This window comes from Cataglyphis hispanica, chromosome 18 (assembly GCF_021464435.1).
Source record: "Cataglyphis hispanica isolate Lineage 1 chromosome 18, ULB_Chis1_1.0, whole genome shotgun sequence".
NCBI lineage: Eukaryota > Metazoa > Arthropoda > Insecta > Hymenoptera > Formicidae > Cataglyphis > Cataglyphis hispanica.
In genome coordinates, this window is record NC_065971.1 from 5,314,766 (window position 1) to 5,341,750 (window position 26,985).

At 32.0% G+C, this 26,985-nt stretch overlaps 1 protein-coding gene across 2 annotated transcripts in view; it reads right to left on the reverse strand.

Moving 5' to 3' along the window:
• Nucleotides 1-26,985, reverse strand: part of LOC126856239 (uncharacterized) — a 77,258-nt gene that overhangs the window by 31,847 nt on the left and 18,426 nt on the right. For both annotated transcript variants that reach the window (XM_050604579.1, XM_050604580.1), the window contains exon 2: nt 3,509-3,731. In XM_050604579.1, coding sequence (XP_050460536.1) covers nt 3,509-3,634 — 126 coding nt within the window. In that variant the 5' untranslated portion in view covers nt 3,635-3,731. The remainder of the gene's footprint in view (nt 1-3,508; nt 3,732-26,985) is intronic.

A 26,985-nucleotide genomic window follows, 5' to 3' on the forward strand; every position in this document is an offset into this window, starting at 1 on the left:
ATGTAAAAATTTTTATTTCGTTGGCAATGTTTTTTTCTTGTCAAATTTGTCAATAAATGCTACAATACGTGATTTTCCAAGAATCAATACAAACTTTAAACTCTAATAATTTCCAAATCATAAAGAAAATTGTACGCATGTTTAGCACGGATATTCAGAAAAAATAGTAGTTCACAAAATTTTCATGTTTTTGTCAATTTTGACATATGACACACACATCCTTAAATGTTTTACCACACGTATATTGCAATTTCTAAACATCATATACGACAAATTTCGAAATTTCCGATTACATCCTATGTATCGTACAATGAATATAAAAAAAAAGAATTGAATTAATGACAAGGCTTATACATTATTACAATATAATACGCATTTCGCGTGATTGCATGAGATATGTAGGAAATATTTCTGAAATTTTTGTTTTAAGAGTTGCATTCACATCCAAGTGTATATTGCTTTATCTACGTTAGATCGGCAACGAAAAATCAGTAGTTTCACTGAACAATATAAAAGAAAAAAGAAATCTCATTCCTGAAAGAGATTGCAGATCAATAGAAAAAAAGAAAGTTGTCGCTGCACGCTATTCGGACTTGTCATGATAAATTGCGCAATTAAATGGCAATTTCAAACATGGCGATCTATCGGTTCGTTGCCCGTCGTGTTGATCGCATTATTAATAAAAGCAGAACATTCTATTTAATAACAAGTATTGCAGTCTTTTTTACCACATTACATTACAACACCGCTGCTTGAGAAAAAAAAAAGAAAATGTCGCAGAACTGGTTAAAAAATAAAACATATATTCGTAAGTTATATAAAATTGCATTAATTAGATACATTTTTCCAAGTATCCATGCCTATGACATTTTGTTGTCAATTGAACCGGTCGACATTCGAGACGGCCTTCTCTCGAGAGAAGACATAGCGTATCACCGCGACCAAGTTGACGCGAACACAAAGTATTTGATGTCATAATCGCCAGCGACTGGTTTTACGGTAAAACCAGGCAAGCCATTATCCAAGCGACAGAAAAATTGTAGCACGAAGCTCTTATGTCTCATTATGACAGTTATCCTTCGCGAGACGTTCTCTGTTTCAGAATTTCTGCTTTTATATGCCGCATCAAGTTTACCTCTTTGGATTTTTCTCTTTCGTAACGTATCAAGTTCGTTTATAATTGGAATATAAATCGTGCAATGAATTTTGAGATCATCAACACATGTAAAATAAGAAGATAAGTATCTTGCGCGATAATGAAAGAAAAAGGAAGGAAAATAATAATCATTGAAATACTCAAGTCACTACAGTTTCGGTTCTTTGGACAGATATTCTTGGTTTTTTTTTTTTTCATTTTGTGTATTTTATTTTATTTTATTTTTTTTGCAAATATATAATTTATTACAAAAAATACTGTATGCTAAACAATTGTTTAGCATATTATTTTTTTTTTTTATATTTGCAAAATTCTTTAAACAACAACCGATATTGACATCACAAATAACCGACAGCTTTTTAATAATTCCGACATTTCGTAATTAAAAGACTGAGATTCGTATAGAGAAAGATTCTTACTTATTGTTAATCAATCGATCGTTTAAAAATTCAGCTTTTTCCTTAATGGAAATAAACATGAAGCAAATACCACAAACTCCACCGTAAATTATGTCCAAGTGTGTCTGCTCACAATGTAGACAGCAATGTAGAAATTCAAACCGCAAAGTCATAAGTTTTTCGACTGTCAGCAATAGTCCGACAGATTTTCTATCGAAACGATTCTGTTTAAGCGACATTCACGTGCCATTCTCTACCATCATAAAACGCGAATGTCGTTTAAACGAATTGATTCGCGGTTGATGGAGAGACTCATTGCAATGCAATCGGAAAAATTAATTGTTTATCAATGGACGATATTGGTAATTAAACCAACAAAGTGTCACGTTATGCAGCGTGCTTGCGATCAACAAGCCTAACATACATCGTAACATGATTATTTTTTTACGCCAGGCTGTTCTAAGAGTAAAATGTCTTTATATCTTTAGATATAATTATAATCTTAAAATTATATTATATTATAAAAATTATAAAAATTATATTATAAAAATAAATCTTAATAATAAATTAATATCTTAAATTAATAAATATCTTATAAATTATATCTTCAATATTTATACCTTCAGATTTCTTTTCATTGACAAATTTCGCAGAGGAATAAAATGTTAATGCGATTGTATATACATATGCAATAAAAAGATTTGTTATCAGAATTGAAAAAGAGAATATATGCACCGAAAGAAAGAATTTTTCTGCATTTTCAATCAAGTTTGATTGTTTTATATTGATAGATTTTTATAAGTCTTATATGTCATATTAGATTTCGCTCATATAAAATAAACGAAAATATATAGCATTGTCTATTAAATAAATAAATTTTATTTTTTCATAATTTTTTTCATACTCTTTATAATCATAATTTATGATTATATAAAAAACTTTTATAAAGCTTATAAAAAAACTAATAATATGCTCATTTTAAATATGAAAATAGAAATTGTCTGATGAGCCGTGTCAAATTGAATTGTTATCTATGATGACGTCTATTTCAGCATCGCTGAAAAATAATATAATACGCAAGAGAAAACGGAAAGAATAAAGACGAAAAGAAAGTGAAGGTATAAAAAAGTTTATGATTCAAGAGATAGACAACCACGTCACGTTCATTCATCCCTACATTACGCAAGCGGTTTATACCCAGTAATTAACCCATCTGAGTATGCACTTTCCCTATTTTGACACGGCTTGCCACCATTCTTTCTCCGTTCATGTAAACATCCGTAAAATGATCAATTTGTCTTTCTGCAAGCGATAAAAACTCTAATATGCCACGATATTCGTTTTCCTTCTAAAGACATGCCATATAAGTGCTTTGTATCCAAGAAAATATACGTACTATCGTCGTTATGTAAGGACGTTTTTGCCGCACTTAATTGACAGCCTTTCCTCCATTCGAGGAAACGGGAGACACTTGAACTTTTTGTTTCAAGCGACATTTAAATTATATGAAGAAATGCAGCATCGCAGACAAGCTTTCTTCATTGCATCCGTCATCTTGTATCCGATACATTATATTGCATACCGTCGTCATAAGAGTGTTCTAATGTTTCGGGAAGGATCTTGGAAAAAGGATCGATGCTCTTTCCTCGTTCGCGAAAACGGAAAGAGGAGCGCTCAGCATCAAGCTGCGATTAGACCGCGCGGTGAAATGCAAGACCAGAAAAGCTCTCCTTGAGATCTTCTCGACTCGATGCCGCACTAGCTCGGCATCTCACAATAACCGACCGGCGGATGAGGTTGCACAGATCGAGGTTCCACGATTTCAACCACGGTTTTATCCCGTTATGTAAAACGCCCGCGTAAGAGGCGTCTCGCACTCTCCGACACGCTATCCCCGACGCGCATTTCGAGCGGCTCTACAAATCGGATATGGATTTTTTTTTTCCGGACTCACCTTGCCGGAAGCGGGCGAGCCCGACGTGGGGCTCAGGCCCTGTTGCAGATGATACATCTGGGGGGTGAGCATAGACGATGGTGCGCCGAGGCTACCCGGGGCGACAGCCACGCTCGTCATGGTCATTTCCCGCGACGGTCGCAGACCTCAGTGTCTTCGTAGCACCAGCAGTCCGCGCCCTTCTGCTCCTCGCGCAATCTCGCATCCTCAGCTCCTAGCGAATCTGTAACCGATAATGGAGCAATTGACTTTTTTAGATAAACCTAATACAAGTAATACATATCATGTTTTAACAAAAAAAATTTTAGTAGAGTTATACATGAACAAAGACAGTCTTTCGTTATCAAATTTTGAATTAGAAACATTCAAGAAAATCTTTCATAAAAAAACTGTGACTTCAATGTAAGGCAGAATAAATAAAATAAAATTATATATAATAAATTTATATAATTTATATAAAATAATATTTATGTAATTTATAAAATATATTTATATAATTTATATATTATAATAATATTTATATAATATTATATATTATAATAATATTTATATAAATTTATAAAATAAATTTATATATAATTTATAAAATCACTGACTTACAATATTTTAATACCGACTTTTATAAGAATCTTTTTTATATAATAAATTTTATTGCTGATATTTTAAGGAAATATATTTGAGAGATAAACAAATAATTTTTCTGCTCTCTATATAATATTTAACCCGGTTATGTTTCATAAAAAGAAGCTAAGCTATATTTAGATATGATACTGATATTAATTGCATTATCTGTGTAGCGAAATCTACGTTTCAGCGGCGAAATGATGAGTAAGGATTCGATGGTAGCAAAACGGCGGCATTTCCTTGCATAATCACCGTGATAGATTACGTAACCTGACAATAGTATACCGTGGAATTTCACTTCCCCGTTGAGAGATCACGATTGTGCAATTTTCGTCGCGCCAGACGAGATATTTGGCCGACCAGATATCTCGCCTGCTAGATCTAAAAAATATTAATTAACCAAAGTTATCACGAGCATTGGATAACGACAAATATATCTCGCAAATTTTATGCCTGTTTAACACCACGTAATATTTTTCAGTGACATTTAGTATGACGTGACATTTCGTTCGCGAATTTGTCGCTCGGTCGATCTTTATTTAGTTGATGCAATTGTTACTTATCTTATTATATTTAATAATTATATATTAATTTTAAATTCTTATTTTTATTATAATTACAATTCTATTTTAATTTTTTCTTTTGTAACATAAATGTTTAAATAATATTTTTATAATACTATAAGTATATTAAATGGAATCAATCAGAAAGAACCAATACGCAATGCCTTTAATGCAAATCACAAATGTGAAAGCCAGATATAAAATGCAAACTCAGTCTCAATTATGTAATATAACATTTATAGTACGTCAAGTTAAAATTCGGCATTTATGTAAAGAAATACCATTATGTAAGCGAACGTATTATTCACTGAGCCTCTAATCGACTCCATTATTATTCTATCTGAAAACTTTCGTCAATCGATCCATTTAAAAATTAAACAGAAAAAGACAACAGATCTATTAATGAAATAGAAAATTGAAGTAGAAAATTTTATAAATAATTCATTTAGCTAATTATATCAACCAAGAATATTTTATCGTGCTGACTTGGAGAAATATATTTAACCCAAGTAGATTGAATAAAGGTTTTAAATGCAAGAAGACACGGATCGCGTGATTCTCACTGAATACGCACGTTCGTTGGGACGAAGCAAAATTAAAATAGATAAACTTGAACACTTCTCAGCTAACATCTATGACTAACAGTCGATGCAAACGAGTCCCACAAATTAATTCCATGAACGAGGGAACGCGATGTATGAGTGACTCGGTAGCACTTAATTAACAGAGCGAGAGACTATCTAATAAATGGAGCAGGTAACTGTTCGAAAAAGAAACGAAACAAACGCGACTGCGAACGAATCTAACGATGAATTGTATTATAATGCACGCTACCGCCTTAGCGGTAAAGCCACGTCATTTCCAGACGACGAAATTATGAGAGATCTTTATTTCATTATTTTACTTATTTAAATCTTCCTTTCAACAAATAAAAACTCGTAAAGTTTATTTTTTTATATTAGAATCAAAACGATCGTTATCGATTAATTATATCTTGCTTAAACCAGAAAGCAGATTTCAACTTTATGTATAGCTCTGATTTTTGTCAGATCAATTGTAGAAGCTCATAAATTATTTTCTAATAACTGTCATGTCCGAATTATATTCATACACACAAAACTTAACCCTCTATGGGCCCGTGTAACTTTCAGGTCACATTTCAATTTATCGATATTTTACCAAATAATTATGCGAACATTATAGGCTGCGTGACTTCAAAGTCACATAGTGAATATTTAAAACAAATTTTTTTTTAATTTAAAACAAAATTTATTTAAATTTAATTAACATCAGCACAAGATTTAAAACAAAAATTCGGCCCATAGAGGGTTAAATAAAGATGTCTGCAGCGAAGTCACCGATCCAGCCGACCTGTTACAGCCGTGCAGTGCATTCCCGGCATTCTTCCTCATCGATGCAGCATCATCGACCCACTCATGATACATGAGCGAGCACATGCCAGGTAATAACTGAGACGAGCGCAAAAACTGAAACTATTTTTGCGCGAGATCACAAAAATAAGCGCGGAAAGAAATAACCGCGAGTGATCAATTAAGATCAAAAAGAACACGAGGCGAATAGCGTGAAACTGCATCGATTTATTATATAATACGATTTATATAACAATTATAAACCTCCTCTCTGGAATTTTCTATCATAGATGACAAACACGAAATTTAAGACTAACTCATTAATTCTTCATCAGTCGTGTGTCAAAGGTTGTCATAATTAATGCACAGAGTTGTACTTAGCTTTTTGTAATTAAAACTAGAAAACGTCATTTTTTTTCATGAAACTATTTACGCGTTAAAGATTAGCAAGAGATTGAAACAAACGTCAAGGTAAATGCATAAAAAGTTGTACTTCACCGATTTAATCGCCACTCTTAGATATGTTATATATTATTTTTGTGAGATAAGACACACAAATTCGTGTAGTTACATGTTGAAAACTGTTAACGAACTGCGAGAAATTGATAAGATATTATCTATCACCCTTATCCCATGAATGTAAACAATTTATTTTTTTCCATGTTCACTCTACAACAAATACAATGTATACAAACTTCAACTTTCTTAATGTTATTTTATGAGAAAAAATATTAAAACTGTGAAACTTTAATTTGTTATATATTTTAAACATCTAAACCAATACCGTCCAATATTCGTCTTGATTCTTGCGAGGAATTACTCAGAACACTCTCCCCCTTCCCCGCTACAATATCTCTAAGTAGCGATTAAATCGATGAGATGTCACTTTTTATACATCAACATCACAAAAAAATTCTATAATGCTGTTAAACTGTCATGTCAGTGTATAGTAATTATTTTGATGTATTATATATATTATATATATATATATATATATATATATATATATATATATATATATATATATATATATATATATATAATTATATATAATGAATTTTATAAATTTATATATAAAAATATAATTATTTATATTTATTCTAATGATTTATTTAAAATTAATTATTTATTATTAATCATTTATATTATTTATAATTAATGATAATATTAATTTTCTTTATTTCCCTGATATTCTTGAATTCAAATATACGCGCATATTTATTTAATATTTACGTACGTATACGGACGTTACATATTATTTAACAGGCATGAATGCGAATCGCGTTTCATGAATTGCAAAACTAGGAACGAACAAAGAGAAGCAGCGCCGACTCCGTAACAGGGAGTGTACGACTCGCCGAAAGACAATCATCAGGCATTCGCTTTCGTAATGATACAGTATGTCTACGATCTAACACCAGAACAACGAGAGAGAGAGAGAGAGAAAGAGAGAGAAAGAGAGAGAGAGAGAGAGCCGTAGGGAAAATGATCGTTGCAAAAGGAACTAAATAATATCAGACTATCATCAGGACTTCAAAATCGACGGCGATACTCCCTGTCTCAGTCTTGCTCCTTTTTTCGTCTAAACAGCTTGTATCCCGTAATTATACGTTGCAAAGTCAGACTAAAAGAAAATAACGATGCGACAGATAAAGTATACGATGACAGAGTTCAAAGTGAGAGTATCGATCTTTCTTATCTAAAAATTGAAAATTCTTCTCATCTCAAAGCTACACAACAATTAAAAATTAACAGAAGTGAGTAAAATTTGAATGATTTAATTTTTTATTTAATTATGAGCAGATTCCACTTTAATTTAAGTGTAAATCAAAATTTAATTTTCAAAATATGTAATAGAAAATTGTAGAAAATTGTGGAGGAGACAATATGAATTGTTATTAATCTTTCGATAAGAACAAACTCATTCGAAACTCCTCGAAAGATATATCATCAACGAAGAAAATGAAAGTAATAGCAAAACATCTCCTGTATGGATCTATATTTGGATGGATAACGACATTGCGATCATGCGTAGCAAGTAACTAGCAACAGGATGACGCTGATGATGATGATGATGTAATCCGCCGTGAAACCGAAAGACCGCGCATTTCCTCGGTCGTGTAAGCTACAAGCACATGTATTCGCATTGACTCGTTATGTGCACAGTTCGTCGTACATCGTCGATAAATGGCCGCGGTGAAAAGTAATAGCCGAGGAAATCGCGCATAACGGACAATTATGTCGTTACCATAGTAGTACAGCAATCAGCAACGCGCGCGTTTACCCAAAACTTCGAATTAATCGGCGTATTTCTCACGATGCGAGTTTTTGTAATGAGGTCATTTTCAAAACCTTATTTGGCAATCGAATTAAATACATGTTTAATGAATCCTGAGAGAAATGAAGCAAAAGCGATAGATTTTAGAAATTTAAAGAGTGATACAAAAAAAATATGTAAATTTTGAAGTAATTTAGAATTATCGGTAAATCTTATAAGGGCGATCTCGCGAAATTTTTTGAGACTCACATATTTTATGTATTTTAAGGTGTAGAAAAGGAATCTGTTGAAAAAAATTGACACTCTCGTTCCATTTTTTTATATATTCCTGATTAAAGATTTTGTGCAATATTGACGCCGAGTACATTGTCTGCTTGATATATAAGAAAATAAACAAAAATAACTTTTTTTGTTATTGTTAATAGTGATAAGAAACACACAAAAAAATCAGATGTCCTAGAACTATAAATTGTATCATTATTTCCATAATGACAGGTTCTGCCGTCGCGAATATAAAAAAATTTACACGGTCATATTCAATCAGAGATAATGCTTTGTCACATGAGCATCTTCCAACCTTATCGTATGCACATTAATTATGTCCTTCAACGGACTAATCGACGACGTGAATTATAGTAGGAAAAAAATGCATCAACTTTTCACTTAATGATATGTCGGCTTACATATATAATGTGTCATGTGTCATACACAATTTAAAATATTGAAAGAAATAATAATTTATCATTTATGTTCAAATCAAAATTAAAAATCATAATAAAAATATATATAATCGCTAGCTTATTACACTCGTTAAAATAATAGAAAAAAGTTATTACACAAAGTGATATTTTATCACTTTTATTATTATAGAATATAATAATTATTATAATTAATAATATAATAATAATTATATAATAATTATAATAACAATAATGATAATTATATAATAATAACAATAGTTACAAATAATAATAACAATAATAATTATTATTATATAATTGTTATTATTGTTATTTTTTTTTTATTTTTATAAAAGGTTGGAGAAACAATGATATCTCCTTGGTCATTTTCCATGAGATCTATAGATTAGGAAAATTCGATAAGAGTCTCTGTACGACTCATCTTCCGGAAGAAACGCGTGAGACACGGCATACCGTTAATGTGGGTTAACACACCTCTTGAAGGACGACGTAAGTGCATACTCCGAGTACTGTTAATCCACGCCGACTGTTTCTCATCATCATGCAGCGTCGCGGCGTTCAATGATTTTTAAGTAATGGTCGCGTCGCGCATTCTGAGACGCAGCCAGTATTCGAGATGCGAATATTTATGGATGTAGTGACATATACGCGGATGCTGGAGAAAAAACCTATATCGAAAGCAAATCAATCTATCGTATTAAACATATTATTGAAACATATTAAAGAAAAAACAGTAAATAAACAAGATATTCCTTAAATTATAACGTAATGAATCCTCTGATTATAAATATTATATTATAATATAAATATTAGTATTATATTATAATATAAATATTGTATTATTATATAAATAATATTATATTATATTAAATATAAATATTAAATTATAATAAATTTATATTTATGATTGTATATATAATAAAAAACTTTTTGTAATCTTTGCACATTTAGAATGCATAAATTTAGCTTACATATTTATTTGATGTAATTAAATATGAAACATAAATGAGTTTGAAATGCGAGTGGCAAAACGAATTACATATAAGATAAATAAAAAATTGTAAATCAGGCGCGTATAAAATTATCTGTAAAATAATTTTAAAAATCTTTGTCTAATTAAATCAAAAGTACGACGAATTCAAAAATATGTTTGAGGAATTTATTTTGGAGTATTCTAATTACAGTTTAGCGGTTTTAGCAGTTGATTATATCTTTTTAATATAATATGATCGACACATAGACATAGATTTCTAAAATAGGATTGATCGAGGTAATTGTGACAGTGGGACAAATGTGAAATCGTAATATTCTCTAGTGATAAAATTTTAAGTCATTATCTTTTTAATCTTCATGATAATTATCGAATTAATAGTCCTCAATTTCATAAATTTTTAATAAATTAAGCGTTAAAAAACATTGCAGATTTTATTTTCATTATCTCAATATTTGAAATATATAATGCTATCATATTATAAATAAATAGATAATAGAAAGCAACCGCTGCCTCTCTTATTTGCTTTTTTAATGACACCATATACTCCTTGAAAATCTAGAATAAACGTATATTGCGTTTGTAATATTTTTTTTTTCAATTTATCAAATCATTTCAACATCAAATAAAATATAATTTATTATTATATTATATTATTATATTTTTATTATTATATTTTTTATATTATTATATTTTTTATTTTATTTTTTTTTTATTATATTTTTATTTTATATTATTATATTTTTTATATTATTATTTTTTATATTATTATATTTTTTATTATTATATTATATTATATTATATTATTATATTATTATTATATTATTAAAATATTATTTATTATTATATATAATTTAATATATAATTTATATGTAGAATGAGACACACACATACTCTGTAAAGAAGATTTTAAAGAAATAGCGAACAAGAAGCATCGGCATGACAAAGCGAATCGGAAAGATGAAAGCCAACGCAAATGTCGAGACATATTAACTTTCCCATGTATCATGGTCAACGACCGTTGAATGATGTCTAGTATGGCTAACTGATTATCAAATAGAAAATTTTTCAAGATCGCGAAAATTCTCTTACTCAATAACAGATTAATCACGTCATCAGTGCACGAAAGCCAATGTATCCTACCATATGAAGCTTTGTTTTCACGAATACCAGATCGCGGATGATTCTTAGATGATGCTTTGGCCGAATCGATAACGGTTCTCGCGAAGAACGGTTATCGATGCCGATCGCGACAACGGAGGGAAGATGAAGCCGAAGAGACAATGCTCAAGCTAATAGGAGATGGTCTTCTGCGAGAGACCCTCACGGCGAGACAAGAAGATGATCCCGAGGATGATCTTCGGGACAGCGTCACGATGCGAAGTATGAAATTGCCGCGATTGGCACGCGTACATCGAGCGACAAGAATAATGATCTTCTGTTCTCTCTACTAAATCGCCGTAAATTTATCTCGTTCGAGAGAAATTTATCCCGCTCGCGCCTCGATGATCACCACGGCGGGGATATTGCAGCACAGCATCCTCCGTTGCCAGTCGATGATCTTCGCAACGGCGCGTAACTCCGGTTAACGTTAGGAAGGAAATTTGGAAAGCGAGAAATCAGCACTTTTGTTATCTTCCTTGACATACAAAATCAATTTCGTACGAGCCTAAGTTTCTTAAGATTGTATAGTATATATTTAGATTTCTCCTCGTGATTACTATCAGTTTGAATCAAATTGTTTCGCAAACGCGTAGAGAGAGAGATCTTTCTTATAGAGATCTCTCTTATTTTTATATATAAAAAATTATGAAAAATTAAGTATAATACTAATTAAATATAAAATTAAATATATATGAAAAATTATATATATATATATATATATATATATATATATATATTGTGTTCTATATTAAATATGATTAAAAATCTGAATAATCACAAAAGCATGTATAAAAACAAGATGAAAATTGTGCAAATTAAAAACTTGCACATTAATTCCTCATCATTTTATTTCGCTCACAAAGCTTAAGCTCCTTAAAGCAAGCGAATTTTGATTTCTTCATATAGGAACATATCTCAAACTTTGCTCAATTTATAGTTAATTACAGATTTTCAAAATATTAAAAATTTTATACAAACTGAATCCTTTCACCAATTCTCATCAAATTTAATACTAACCATTCTTTAATAATACTTTATTTATATAATAAAATTTAACTCAATATCTTAAAAATATCTTTTGCGAAAGTTAGAGCGTGTGCAAACATTTCTAAAAAAATTCAAAATTTTATATAAATTGAACCCTTTCACCAATCCTCATCAAATTTAATACTAACCATTCTTTAATAATACTTTATTTATATAATAAAATTTAACTCAATATCTTAAAATTTGCGAAAGTTAGAGCGTGTGCAAACATTTTTAAAAAAATTCAAAATTTTATATAAATTGAACCCTTTCACCAATCCTCATCAAATTTAAAACCAACCATTCTTTAATAATACTTTATTTAATACAATAAAATTTAATTCAATATTTATAAATTTGCAAAAGTTAGAGCGTGTGTAGACATTTTTAAAAAAATTCAAAATTTTATTAAAAAATGAACTCTTTTACCAAGTTTCCCCACATTCAATACTATCCAATATTCCATAATTCATCCAATATATCCATAATTCATCTTTTAATGATATTCTATTCATTTAAAAAAAATTTTGCCCGATATTTCAAAAATTACGGAAGCTTAAAAGTTGTACAATGTACATTCTGTACAATCATACATACATATAGGTATTTTTAAAAAATATGATTTTTCGACATTTTAACACATTCTGAACATATTAGCATAGAAAAACTGGAAAAAAAAATGTTGCCACTTGAAAACAAAGCTTCTTCTATGAGAAAGCAAATAAGTCCAATAATTTCATTATCCGATGATAAAATCGGAAAAAAATAAATGTATCCGCGAGCGATGGTAACAGTGTATATATACTTGCGACATTATGAGTAAAATAGAAACTTATCAAAGGTAAAATATCACGGTAATAATTACGCTTACGGCAATATTTGCAACAAATGACGATAATATACAGCGATAAGTCAACGAGAGATGCAGGATTTACAAAGTGAGACACGAGTGCAACATCAATGCCACGCGATCCTTATTTCGAAAAAGATGGTTGGGAAAGTGTCTGATAAACACGATACCGCGAATTTATCCACCCGACATGTCGGCGCGGCCACTCGATTGAGACGGTGTCGGTTGCGAAAGGCGCGAGAGAGCGGCGTAAATGAAAATAATGCACCGCGGAATCGGCGCCGGAATAGGATGAATGGACGATAAATATAACATGTTACTTCTCGCGCGGCGCGAAGAGGGTAAAAAGAAATCGTAGAGCGATGGAGGCGGCAATCTCTGGAGCCCCCGAAGCGTGAAATTGCCACGTATCGGCGCGCGTTACAATACGTGCGGGACAAGTGACCGGCGGAAAGATCTGACAATGAGAGAGAGAGAGAGAGAGAGAAAGATTCAGATTGTAGAGATCTCTTCCGATTTCTGGTATGGAAAAAAAACTCTATAAGCACTTTTCATCACATACATTTCACACATTCTCTACAGGATGTTAAGAAAAAAAGGATAAAATATTTTAAAGGGATTTACTATGTCTCAAGATAAGTTAAGTCTTAATAAACATAGATGTGCAAGCCGTTTCTTAGATATTTGCAATATTTTATTTAGGTTCTTATTTAGAGTTATTTAAAAAAATCTGGTGTATGCAGAGCCAACATCGTGTATAAAGAAGTCTGTGTCATAATCAGGCTGAACCTAAGTGTGTGTTTGAAAAAGCACGAGATTTTTTTGCGGAGATTCGCATAGACGTGGAAAAAAATCATTTTGATCTTCTCCAATAAGATAAAGTTAAACAACAGTTGTGTTTATCTTTTTGCATAAATTATAATAAAAATAAAAATTTAAAAGAAAAAATAAAAATTAGAAATATAAAAAAATAAAAATATAAAAAAGATAAAAATATCAAAAACAAAAAAAAAATAAAAATATCTCAAAAACAATTCATTTGCGGACCCATGTTCATTAAGACTTTTTGACTTTTTTTGGCATACTCATCCCTTTAAATTATTTTACTCTTTTTTTTAAACACCTTGTATATTAGTGGTAAAAAATAGAACAAAATTATGATTACTTTAAAACTTTGAAAGTAGCAGAAAAAAAATCTTACAAGACTTCTGTAAGAATTTCAATTATTATAATCCTTTAGTAATTTTGTTCATTGATCTATTTATTTATTTTATCTTTATTTATTCTGTGTGCCTCTTCTTTCTCTTTTTCTCTCTCGATTTTTAAATTACACAATTCCTAAATACTGTGCAATTCCTAATGAAAAATCGAATGCTGGACAAGAGAATTAGAATTGCGAAAGAGAAGAGAATAGATTTCTAATAAAAAAATGCAAAACAGAGGAATGAAACAGAATTACGATAATAAAAATGGACAAACTGGAGATGAGTATCTTCCGCGTGAAACAAGAACGTTCACCGGCAGAAGAAACGCGGATAAACCTTCGGATTATCTGCTACCACTCGTTGACAGAGCGCAGAAATAAGAGAGGAGAGAAGGATTTATTTGCCGAGTCCGCTATGGTCGCGAAAATATAGCGAATTACGCGTTAATTACGGGCGCTGATTGCATTTCTGATTGGCCGCCGCGAATCTTCTAACATCGTAATACAAAACTAATTTTTAAGAAAGAATTAGATGATCATCAATTAGTCTTTTCTCTATCTGTTTGAAAATATTATAAAACTGAAAAGCCTTATTTTATTGCAGACAGTTTTGTTAACAATTGTTATTGATATTAGCATTAATGTTTATTATTCATAATTCATTTTTTATATTATTTATAATATTTGTAATATATATATATATATATATATATATATATATATATATATATATATTTGTAATAAATATTTTTTTATAACTTTAGAAATGTATCAACCATAAGATTAAATTATATGTAGCTCTGCAAATATATATGTTGTCCTATATAGTTTTACAATTTTTATATTTATATTATTTGAGTCATCGTAATTAATTTGATCAAAAAATTAATGAGAAGCTTCAAAATTGATACTAATTACAATAATTACTGGGTAAGGAGTTACTGCAGGAGATCTCAATATAACGGGACTAATTTTACTACTGACCCAGTAGTAGTAGTTCGATAGATGATAGGAAAGGAAAATCGAGCATAACGGGCGACTATGGATTTCAACGGAAGTAGGTTAGACGCAGGAGAACAAGGACCGGACACACAAAGCAAGATGAGCGAGACGCAAAAATAAAATGAAATTTTATGGCGTCTCGCGTTGACCAGTCCGAGCCTCATCACAGCGCTGACCCACTTACGGCTCCATATCGTGGATCTTCGATCACTTTCATACCGAGCCAATCCAACCAATCAGCAACCCGTCTCGAATCCTAGGTCAGTGAGTGTTCCTTAAGTCCCTTTTTCAATGCATTAAAGTTTCAATGTTCTTCAAATTATACATTTTAATAAAATTTTAAATTATTTCTTGATTATTATTTCAATTAAATCAATTTAATTCTGACAAGAATCAAATTCTAGCAATAATCATAGATCAGTTAACGACAAAAACTTATATAGAAATAAAAGAAAAAAAAATTCTGGTATATTATAATTAAGAATTTGAATGAAAATTTCTATTCAATTTGAAACTCGATTTCACTCCGACAAGGATACATTTCTAGATCTCGCAAAGATGCAGCAAGACGGACAAGTGTTACAGTTCGAGTATTCGAAACAATCAAAGATCGAGAAACAATCAGCGAACGATAACCCCTGATGATCTAGGAAACGTCCATCTCGATGCAATTCTCGATACGGTTTCAACATTTTCGCCACGCTAATCGTGTCTCATTGATCTTAAGAAGTACGAGGAGCAGTCAAAAATATAAATCAAATTTTTTACAAAATTTTTATTTGATTAAAATATTATACACACACTCAAGTCATTTTTCTACATTAATTTTCTACTAATATTCTTCTAAGCACTTTTGCCATCGCTTGGCAGTTTTTTTATTCTAATGTCAAAAATAGTGGCACGTGTCCGATGTAAAAAAATGATTTGGGTGTGCGTTGAAAATACTTTAATCGAAAAAATATTCCAAAATTTTTTGGAAAAAGTTCAGTTTGCACAACTGATTTTGAGCAAATTCCACTACCTTTTTTACGATATGAAAATAAAAAAAAAACTGCCAATCAGATGGCGAAAATGTTTTGATAGAAACTATGCAGAAAAATGATTCGAGTGTGCGCTGGAAATATTTTGATCATCAAATAAAATGTGTCTTAGAAAAAATTCAGTCTATATTTGACTGCCTCATATATCGGAGCGAAACATTTTGAAAGTTACGCAGAACCAAGTATAACAATTTTTGTCGAGCAAGGCATATTATAGTGGCCTATCACAAACGTGTATCGTGCCGAAATCAAATATTATTAACATTGCCTATACTTGAAAATGACGCGCTAAATTTTCTTATCATTAATCACGTAAAGTAGCGTCATTAATAATTTATGCATCGTTGCATAACGACCATACCGTTATACCAAGATACTTCAGATAATATTCGCAGTGCGTGCACACAATCCTGTACATTGTGTATTTTTCCGACTCATTATGTTTGATGTAAAATTATCTGTCAAAAGTCATTTGTGTGCCGCGGACGTCATATACGTATATTTTAAAATTCCCGCATCCCCCCCCCTCTCCCGTACTTCAAAGAGTTACCGTTGAATAAGATCGCCTGATTATGTCTTACATTTGTTCCATATAGTAAGTGTATATAACGTTACGTCCGCTAAGAGAATCAAGACGACCGCATTTAACGTTAAACGCCGGAAACGAATACGGCCTTAATGCGTACGGTGACTACGTTGGACCCAGGTCCTGTTACTAGAGTATCCATACCGCATGAGGTCGCACGAACGTGAATAAAAATTAGGATGCGTTAATAACGTTCCTCGACATGGGTTCCTTTCCGAGAAGAGCTGGTCGCGGTCGCGTTTATGTCCCGCTCCTCAAGAGAGAGAGAGAGAGAGAGAGAGAGAGAGAGAGAGAGAGAGAGAGAGAGAGAGAGGAGAGAATATACAGTTTATAGGCCGTACATTATGTACATACGTATGTGTAGGTTATGTTACGCACGCGAGCTCTAGTCGTTGTACGCGAGACTCGTCGCGGACTAAACTGAATAAAATACAATTTACTGCACGCTGGTGATGTACCGCCAGAGTGAATAATTACTCAGGCAACGCAACCACCGAGACGACCGTATAGGTCGGTTAGCGAAATATCATTTGCTGAAATTAATCCACCGCTAATGGCTGGTTACGACACGCGCAAGGTTACTCGATAATTAACTTTCTGAATATGCTACAAAAAATTTCGTAAGATATTCATATAAATTTTGCACATTTATATTTCTTCTTTTTCTTCTTCTCTTTGTTTGTTGTTTCTTTTTATTTTCGAAGAGAAAGATATTTGTATCTCAGTTATTAAAAAAGGATGAAAATAAAAAAAAATAATTATTTTATAAAACGCAAAGGTCAGTAATAATTTATTCAGCTTCTGTATTTTAAAATAACTAATATATCATGATACCGAAAGTTTAAATTTTACACTTCACATGTTCAATATTTTTTCATAATTTATATATTCTAGGATATAATTTATGATTAATAAATGTTAATGAAATTTTTTAAAAATTAATTTCCACATAAATCGAGCAAAATTCAATGTTTCCGGCGAGATCTTTGCTATCTTTCAGATAGATTCTTGTCTCATTCCTGTCAAGGCTACTAATTAGCGGCCAAACTCCATTCGCGATTAGTTCCCTTAATTAGTCTCTTATTACGAGAAAATTCAAAGACCTTATTTGGCGCGTGTTTATATCATACGGTGACGCGTGGCGGTCGGTCTTGCTCGAGTGACCGCCTTATGGCGAGGAAGTTCGTGGATCTTATTTAACTTGTATTTACCATACTCTGGTCTTTTCTCGCTGCTTTTACCTTTCCTCGTGATGTCAGGCAAAAGAAGCGAATAAATGAAGGAACGAACAAATTTCGTTCTCGCTCGTCAAACTCGAACCGCTTTCGCATGTGTTTGAAAGTCCGGCGTCGAATACCTCAGGTGTCTCCGTGTCATTTTTGTGACGTTAGAATAATTAGGAATCCAGGTATACCAGAAACACGTGTCTTTTTGCTTGAGATGTCCTCGGACACTTTCGCAAATATTTGAGATTTCTCTCTTCTAATTTGTATTGATTTATTAACATATTAACATATTTATTGACATATTAAAGCTTTAAGGATATTTTGGCTGAATAATAGTAGCAAAAAACTATCAAAATAAAAAAGAACATATTTCTTACTGTTTAAGAACTCAAATAAATAAACCGAATTATTTAAAAAAAATTAAAATATTACAAAATAATATGGTGTTTAACGTTTTCATAAAAGAAAATACATATAGTTATAATTAATATTTTTTCTAATTTATAAAAAAAACTTGCACGGTCCTCCTGGAAGGGTTACAAAAAGATCCTTCACCGTCCGAAGTCAAGGATCACGAAGGTGGATGAAAAAGGATGATTGAAAGAAAGAGGGAGATCGAAAAGTAGCGAAGGGAAGAAGGAGAGGGACCTTGAGGCTGTTTACGAGGAATGTTTTATGTGTATCGTACGTAAGCGACGAAGAGGGGCCACTTTCATGAAGCGAGGAAAGCCGTCTACCTACATTGTGCATAGTGGCCAGACTACACCTGGGTGCGATTGCATGTCTTTTCGTACGCGGCTTTACGAGACAGTAGAGAAAGAAAAGAACTAATTCTTTATTATGACAAATACTTATTTTACGAGCATCACTCTTCGATTAAAACACATGCAAGCAAATTGAATAGCGAAATAAAGGAATAGCTTTATTAATGAGAATATATTTAATATTTAATTTGGAGAATTAAAGATGCATGCGTCATATGTCAAAACATTGACAAAAGCATGAATATTTCGTAGATTGTTCCTCTATTTTTTCTGAGTATCTGTGTAAAATCTAAGCACAATTCTCTTTTAACAACTTGGAAGTTATTTAAGTTTAAAGTTAATATTGATTTTTATGCAAAATCGCATATTGTAGCACTTATTAACAAATTTGACAGAATAAAAACATTGCCAATGAAATAAAAATTTTCACATTACAAAAATTTTTTTAACACTTTCATATTAAAAAATTCTAATAAATATTTATGTAAAACTTGATTTAAATTCACTAAAAATTCTAGAAAAATATTCTCTCTCTCTCTCTCTCTCTCTCTCTCTCTCTTTGTGCAAATTATTCTTTTTTTTTGTTTCTTGCAATTGAATTCAGGAGGTATTCACAATTAAAAGTTTTTGTCATAAATTAGGAAAAATATTAATTACAACTATTTCCTTTTGGGGTTTTGACGAAAACGTCAAAAACCATATTATTTTGTGATACTTAATTCTGTTTTTAATCCAGATTTATTTATTTGATTTTTCAAGTAAATTTTTAGTAAGTAATATGTTCTTTTTTTAATTTTTTCAATTTTTTGCTACTACTTGGGCAGCCAAAACATCCTTAATAAAATCCACCGACATATTTAATAATTATCTTTGAATAAAAATTTACGCACATATATAGTATAAAAAAAATTAATATAAAATTCTTAATTTAACTTTAATGTAAATTAATTACAAATATATATTCTTAATTTAGATAGAATAAAATTCTTAGATATTTTTGTGATTTATAGTTCTCTCAAAACTAGTATTGTCGCAATTAATCGATTTATTGTAGAAACATAACGTATTATCATTGGCAGTTTGAGAAAAAGAAATCAAATAATTCGAAAGTATTTTCTCTCGTCGATAATGGCGAAGTGATAGTATCCTCTCGCAAGGCAGACTCAAGAATGCGTTCAGTGAGCGGGACACCTATCTTGGAAGAAGCGGCGACAGTGCTTAAACACCACGCAAGCGAATCGATTCTCGACTCGATCGTACCCGCTGGCTGATGGCGAGGCGAGGCGATGATGACGGGACTGGATCCACGGCAAGATCGGTGTCGAGATCGAAGGCACGCCGCAGCCGCGTGCGTGCAGTCACATTAATGCCATGCAAACACCATGCAAATTACTACGGAATCTCTTTTTCGATAGCCATGAAAGATCTCGTCTTTATTCTCAGCCCTACATTCCCATAGAATTCCGACGATCGACGTCTCTCCTCTCGTAACCCACGCACGCAAAAATTCGAATTAATCTCCTTAAGTAGAATAAAATTTCGAGTAATTTAAAAAACGAAATTATTAAATAAAAAATAGTTGACCTATTAAAAAAAAAACTATTTTGATAAATTTATATCCAAATCATATAATTATTATTAATGGTCCTGAATAAAACAAATTACAACTTTTTAATTTTATTATTTTATTTTATTTTATTTTTTGTCAGATTAAATAATAATTTTATTCTAAGAATAATGTATATTGAACATTGAGTCATTTAAATAGGTCTTTTATTTATTTCAAAATGATATCTACGTTTCGTGATCGAATGAGATGCTTCTCGCATGAGAAAGTAAAACTATTCGAGATTATCTTAGTAAATCGACCGCCTTCGTTTCGTATCGGCGATTCGCGTTTTTCCACGACCCAGTTAGCTATCGGTTATGGTTTCGAATCAATTAATTATTGCGTGTCCAAAGAGACATAGCGTCGTCACGCTCTCGCGTCGACGCCAAGCGTAGCGTCCTGACAAGCAAATCGAGGGCCGGGATTTCGATAGGAATTTATCGCGAGTATCAAGCGGTAGCATCATCATGGCATCATCCAGCACGCATCGCGTAAAGTGACACCTGCTCTCGTGGTATTCGTAAACGTCGAGTCGCATTATTTATAAATACAGTGTATTCCGACACCAAAAACACTTGAATATTTATTATACCACACTGTGCTACGACAATGTCGTTTTCATTTATAAGAGAGACGCGAGAATAATCAGGCTATATTTGTACGTGCAGGATTGGGTCCAGTTTAGGCACATACAAGGTGTTTCGAAATAAATATGAAAAAATTTAGGTGATGATTCTTTGTCAAAAATTAAGGGATATCTTTCATATAAACATATATGCTTATATTCTTCTCTGAAGAATTACACTCCTCCAAAGAGGGAGATAAAAATTAAATTTTTTTTTTTCAAATTTTAGACAATTTAGAAAAATGAAATTTGATGGACATTTTCCACTGGTAGAAAGAATACTTATTAATATTTTTTAAATCTTTCCGTATCCCTATAAGGAGATGAAACTAACAATCCCTATTCAATTTTTTATTAGAATTTTTTAACGGATCGGAATGTAATCATTTAAAAATATGAGTTAAAAAGCTTCCTTTAGAATTTCATTTTTTATTTAAAAAATTTTTTTGTGTGTAAAATCAATAGTCTTCAAAAAAAAAAAAAAATAAAATACTTGTACACAGCAACGTGCTAAATGGCATAGGTTTCAAATAATGAAAAGTTAAGTATTAAAATAAATTAAAAAAGCAAATAAAACAAAATTATAGTAAAAATTAAAAAATGGAACAATAACAACACAAAAATTTAATTTTCACCTCCTTTGGAGAAAAAAATAACTCCTCAGAAAGGAATATAGGAATATATATTTATATAAAAGACTAATTTTCGACGAAGAAACATCTTCTAAAATTTTTCACTTATCCAGAAACATCCTTTACGATCAAAACGACAAATTAAATTATATTATTTCGCGTAATAATAAAATAAATTCTATTCCAAAAATGCAATCGCGCATTCAATATTTATACGTCAAAATGTGTTGCGAAAATGGCCTTGATGCGAGAGGAGCACCTACGCTTAAATAAATTATTAAATGTGATAGCGTCAGAATATATTTCTTATATTTCAATGCAATTCAGTTGTTAATATTACATAAAATTAAACAAAAAATGCTAAAAATCACAAAGATAAAATGTATAATGCTATAAAATATTACGATATTAATAACGTCTAATCATGATATCAAGATATCATTAATTGCTAAATTGTCGTAAAGATATATGTATCTTTCAAGAATCTAACGTAACGCAATGAAATTTCGAAATATGCAAATCAGCCTTCGAAATCCAATGTATTGCGAAAAATGGCCTTGATGCGAGAGAGTCACCCACGCTCGAATAAATGATCAAAAAGCTAAAAAACACGATATTGTGACACAAATATTTTTACAATCTTCCATCATCTGTCAATAATAGCAGTTTCTGCATATGTCCATGCTTTTTATTAAAAATTACATCGTTGCACATAATATAAATATGAGTATATAAAAAAAATAATATTAAAATAATAACACAAAATTATTTTCATATTCTACATGTACACGAAACCAAAGTCTAGTAAAATACGTATTCAATAATAATTCAATTTAATAAAAAAAAGTTTATAAAAAGATTAATTTTTTTACCATTCGTAGATTAATTTATATATGCATAACAATTAATAGAATGTATATGTAATATGTGATAAATGTATAACATTAATCTGTGTCTTAAAATTGTAGAAATATAGTAAACTTCGTGTTTTGTCTCTTTTCTCTGTCCTATAATTTTTTCTTTGTCGCATTATTAAGCGGAATGATTAAGCGGAAAATCTTATCGTACGATATATTCTTATTAAGAGCACTTACGACGATTAAATATCCATTATTCTGTTGGATTTTTATTTACGATCGTATTCGTACGTGTTGGAATTTTAACATCGAGCAAGTGCTCGATCGCGGATAAATATTTATCATAATCACTCGTTTTAGAAAACAACGCGCGTAATAACGATAACACTAGTTTACAAGGTTTTATGCCAGAGCATTTGAACAGTGTTTCTAGAGTAACTTTAAACGCTGAGCACAAATCTGCCATCAAAAAATTTTTATCGGGTCAAATTTTCGAGAAAAACGGGGGGGGGGATGGGTTAAACTCTTAAAAAACACGTTTTTTACCATTTTTGAAAATTCATAGCAAACGAACCCAATATGCAAAAGATTTCAAACAAGGCTCAAATGAAAGCTTGAACATTCTATTTTAATATAAAAATATCGAATCTTTTACCTGCAATCCAACTGCATAGTACAACGTTCTACTTGACACAGTGCGGTTATTTCTAAAAACAAAGCGCAGCTTAGATTTGATTGCACCTATAAAAGATTGGATACTTTTATATTAAAGTACAATATTCAAGCTTTGATTTGAGTCTTATTTGAAGTCTCTTGCACATTGGATTCTGCTATGAATTTTCACAAATAGTAAAAAACGCGTTTTTGGGGGATTTCAACGCCGTTTTTCTCGAAAACAACGACCTGACAGGCCATTTTGTCTTGCAGATTTGGATTTAGCGTCCCAAAATACGTTTAAAAAAAAGTTATTTCCATTTCTGGCACTAAAGAAAATGTAAACTTTGTGAACTAGTGTAATTATAAGTCAGAATAGTTCGCGTTACTATATCGTTTCCTTCGTATCCCGTGACGTGGAGAATTCATCGAACTGCTCGTTTATATACATCAGTGGAGATCTCTCGGAGTGACGTAATGTATATTTCACCGTAAGCGAAGTTAAATCGTGCAGGTATCCGTTCTCCTCCTTTCTTCGAACGTGATCCACGATTGTGATTCTTTACGACGACGTATAAAAGTTCGTTCAAAAACAAAATGAAATGGGTATTCTGCACGAATGATTCATTTCGGATGGATATATTTAAATAGTAATCTTTCTTGGTGGTTCTACTCGCGATGAACAGAGCGTGAACATCGACCTGACCGACGATTATGGAATTATTACCGGGAACGGCACCGATTCGTTACAAGAACAAGCCGACGTACACACATTCGCGCGCATGTAATATAGTGAGAGGAAAGGCGCTTTAACAGAGAGGACAGTGACTTCCCTATTCAAGAGAGCGTATTATAAGTTCGCTTGCGCGTTCCCGATCATTTATTTTTCATAGATCTCTTATCTTGATTCACGCGAGCGAATTGCCGTGATGCTCTCTTGATATCGGCCAGCTGTGTATAAAATGTGTTCGATAGACATGTCAATAAAATAAGTAAAAGTACTCATGATAAAGATATATAGTTAACGGAGATATGCAACGGTTATTGACGTTTCTAGTATCTTGTTTTGATTGACGTTTTGGTTGATGGCTCGATATGTGCAAATTTTGATAAACGGTAAATATAAATTAATCTACGAACGTCGTAATTATGCAAATCAGATTAATTCCTGAATCTACTTTTTTTAATATATCTCTTAATATCTCGTCTTCTTTTTCATAACAAAAAAGAATCATTTCTGGATTAAGGAAAGGATATTAAGTACGTTTCGCGCGTGCACAAGGATGATTGCGGCATTTTGCCAGAACGCGAAAACCGATTTTTGTTACCAGTCGATTATTAAATAGGTAACTTAGCCGTATCGTACGCAACGCTGCCTAGAAATCGGAAAAGACAATGGCCGCCACGTTGTATCGCGGATAAGGTTAACAGCCTTCATAGCGAGACTACACAAGTGTCTTTTACATGATATGCACCTGCCGTGCAACATGTGTGACTGATGCACGCATGGAAAGAACATATTCTGTTCGATGTTAGATAACATCCGCGACAGTAATATGAAGGCTTATATGATTTTCTTAGACTCGTGCTTAGAGAAATATAAATAGATACTTGTTTCATTATATAAGATGTAATACTACATCAGGAATATTTTTTACAAATAATTTTGCCACAAAAAGATGTGTAAAAGAAAATCATAAATTATACGTCTCTTTTGAAAAATTATTTCTCCAAAGTTGTACAAAAAATATATTCCAGATGCTAATGTCAGGTAAAAAAATTATTATACGTATTATATATATATATATATATATATATATATATATATATATATATATATATGTTTAATTAGAATTAATGACTCTTTCAAACTAGGTTCCATCATCACTTTGCCACGCTACTAGCTCGTATTATTCTATTTTCAATAGATTACATGTGCTACTTGATCTACGGATTATCTTGCGACTCTCTTCAATTTGACGCATCATCGTCAGCCAGGCGTTAAAGTCTCTCCTTTTCTCTCGCGACTACACATTACACATTACAGCGATCAACCAGTAACAGTGGCTGATGTACAGCGACAAATAATTAATTGGTGCGAAGGTAAGGGAACGACTTAGAAAAGCGATTGAAGCGAGACGGAGCATTTCCTCCTCCCGACAGCGAGATTCAAACCGGTTGCATCGCCATTTTCCCCAAGTTTTTACCGGCACGGCCAACGGTTTGTTCAGCACAAACAGGTCAGCCAGGTCACCCTGCTTCTTTATCCTTTTCAAGTTTACTGCAAGCCGTTTCAATGATGTCGGAAAGAAATGCAACAATTCCAATCATAACAGCTTCCGGTATTCGACTTAATGACGCGGCGAGAATTTACACGAGTATTTCACGGCGATGAGTTCGATAGGAATTCGTTAATCAAAGGAGGTGACCGGACCACTGGATTAACGGAAAGCTTATTTTTAGATCGAGACGGTCTAATAGTGAAATAAAATCAATTTTAAATTCAAATCCAAGTAAAAAGTTTTGACACGTTACATTGAATTTTTGCTCTGATATAATTGCTCTAGTTGTCGAAAACAGTATTTTGTAAAATATATAATGCACATAATCGAACTAAATAGAAATATCTATCCTAAATAAAATATATCCCAAAAATAAAATATCTTTCTTTCTCTCACTTCGCCCAATTTAAAATATATTTATATAACACATGAGTATTATTAATATGTCCAATCAAATATATACATTGTCAAGATGTCTTTCTCTCTACGTTCATTAATATTAACAATCTACTTATAAAAAATCCTCTGCAGTACCTCTTCAAGTACCATTGGTGTAAAGCAAACACGACGTTCATCATCATCTACCGCGAGTACTGCACAACGATGTAGCTTAGGTGGTATTTTCTGAGAATCGCCGTTCCGGTATCGCGCGTAGGCCCAAGAAGTTTGTGTGCCGCATTCCGATCTGCACCACCTAGACCGGTATTAATTACCTAAGTCGATAAGCGAGGCGACAAGCTGCGTACCGGCGACGGATGTCGCATTACGGGACTTTTCTGCCATCGTGCAATAGAAAGGAGTTTTGCGTATATGTGCATTTATGTGTGTATATGTTTGTGTGTGTGTGTGTGTGTGTGTGTGTGTGTGTGTGTGTGTGTGTGTGTGTGTGTGTGTGTGTGTGTGTGTGTGTGTGTGTGTGTGTGATTGTGCCGGCATAAAAGGAGATATCTGGCGATTACGTGGACGTTCGTTCAGATTAATCTCTCCGTTCGCCGCGTGGAGTGAAGTCGTGCTAGTAGCACGCACCAGCTGCTGAGAAATTGTGCTCGCGGATGAAGAACGAACGCCTCGCCACTCATGATCCTCAAAGCAGCGAATTTTTTCATGCTTGAACCGCATTCTTTCGCGCACTTTGACCCTTTGTAGTTTTCTTTAGCGTGTATCGCAGGCTGCGCGACAAGCCTCTTAAGGCATAATTCAAATCATGCAACGCATTGAATGCTACTCAGCGTGTAACGATTACTTAATAATTACGATAGTTTGAAAATTATTTTTTGTATAAAATAATTTTTTTTATCGCAATCTGATTTTTTTTTTGTGGAAATTCTGGGCTGCCTTCTTCGAATATATATATTACGCAAAAAAATAAAAGGGCCACTTTTTTCTTTTACAGAAAAGGCTTCACCTATATTTGCGTTTAGATAAAGGG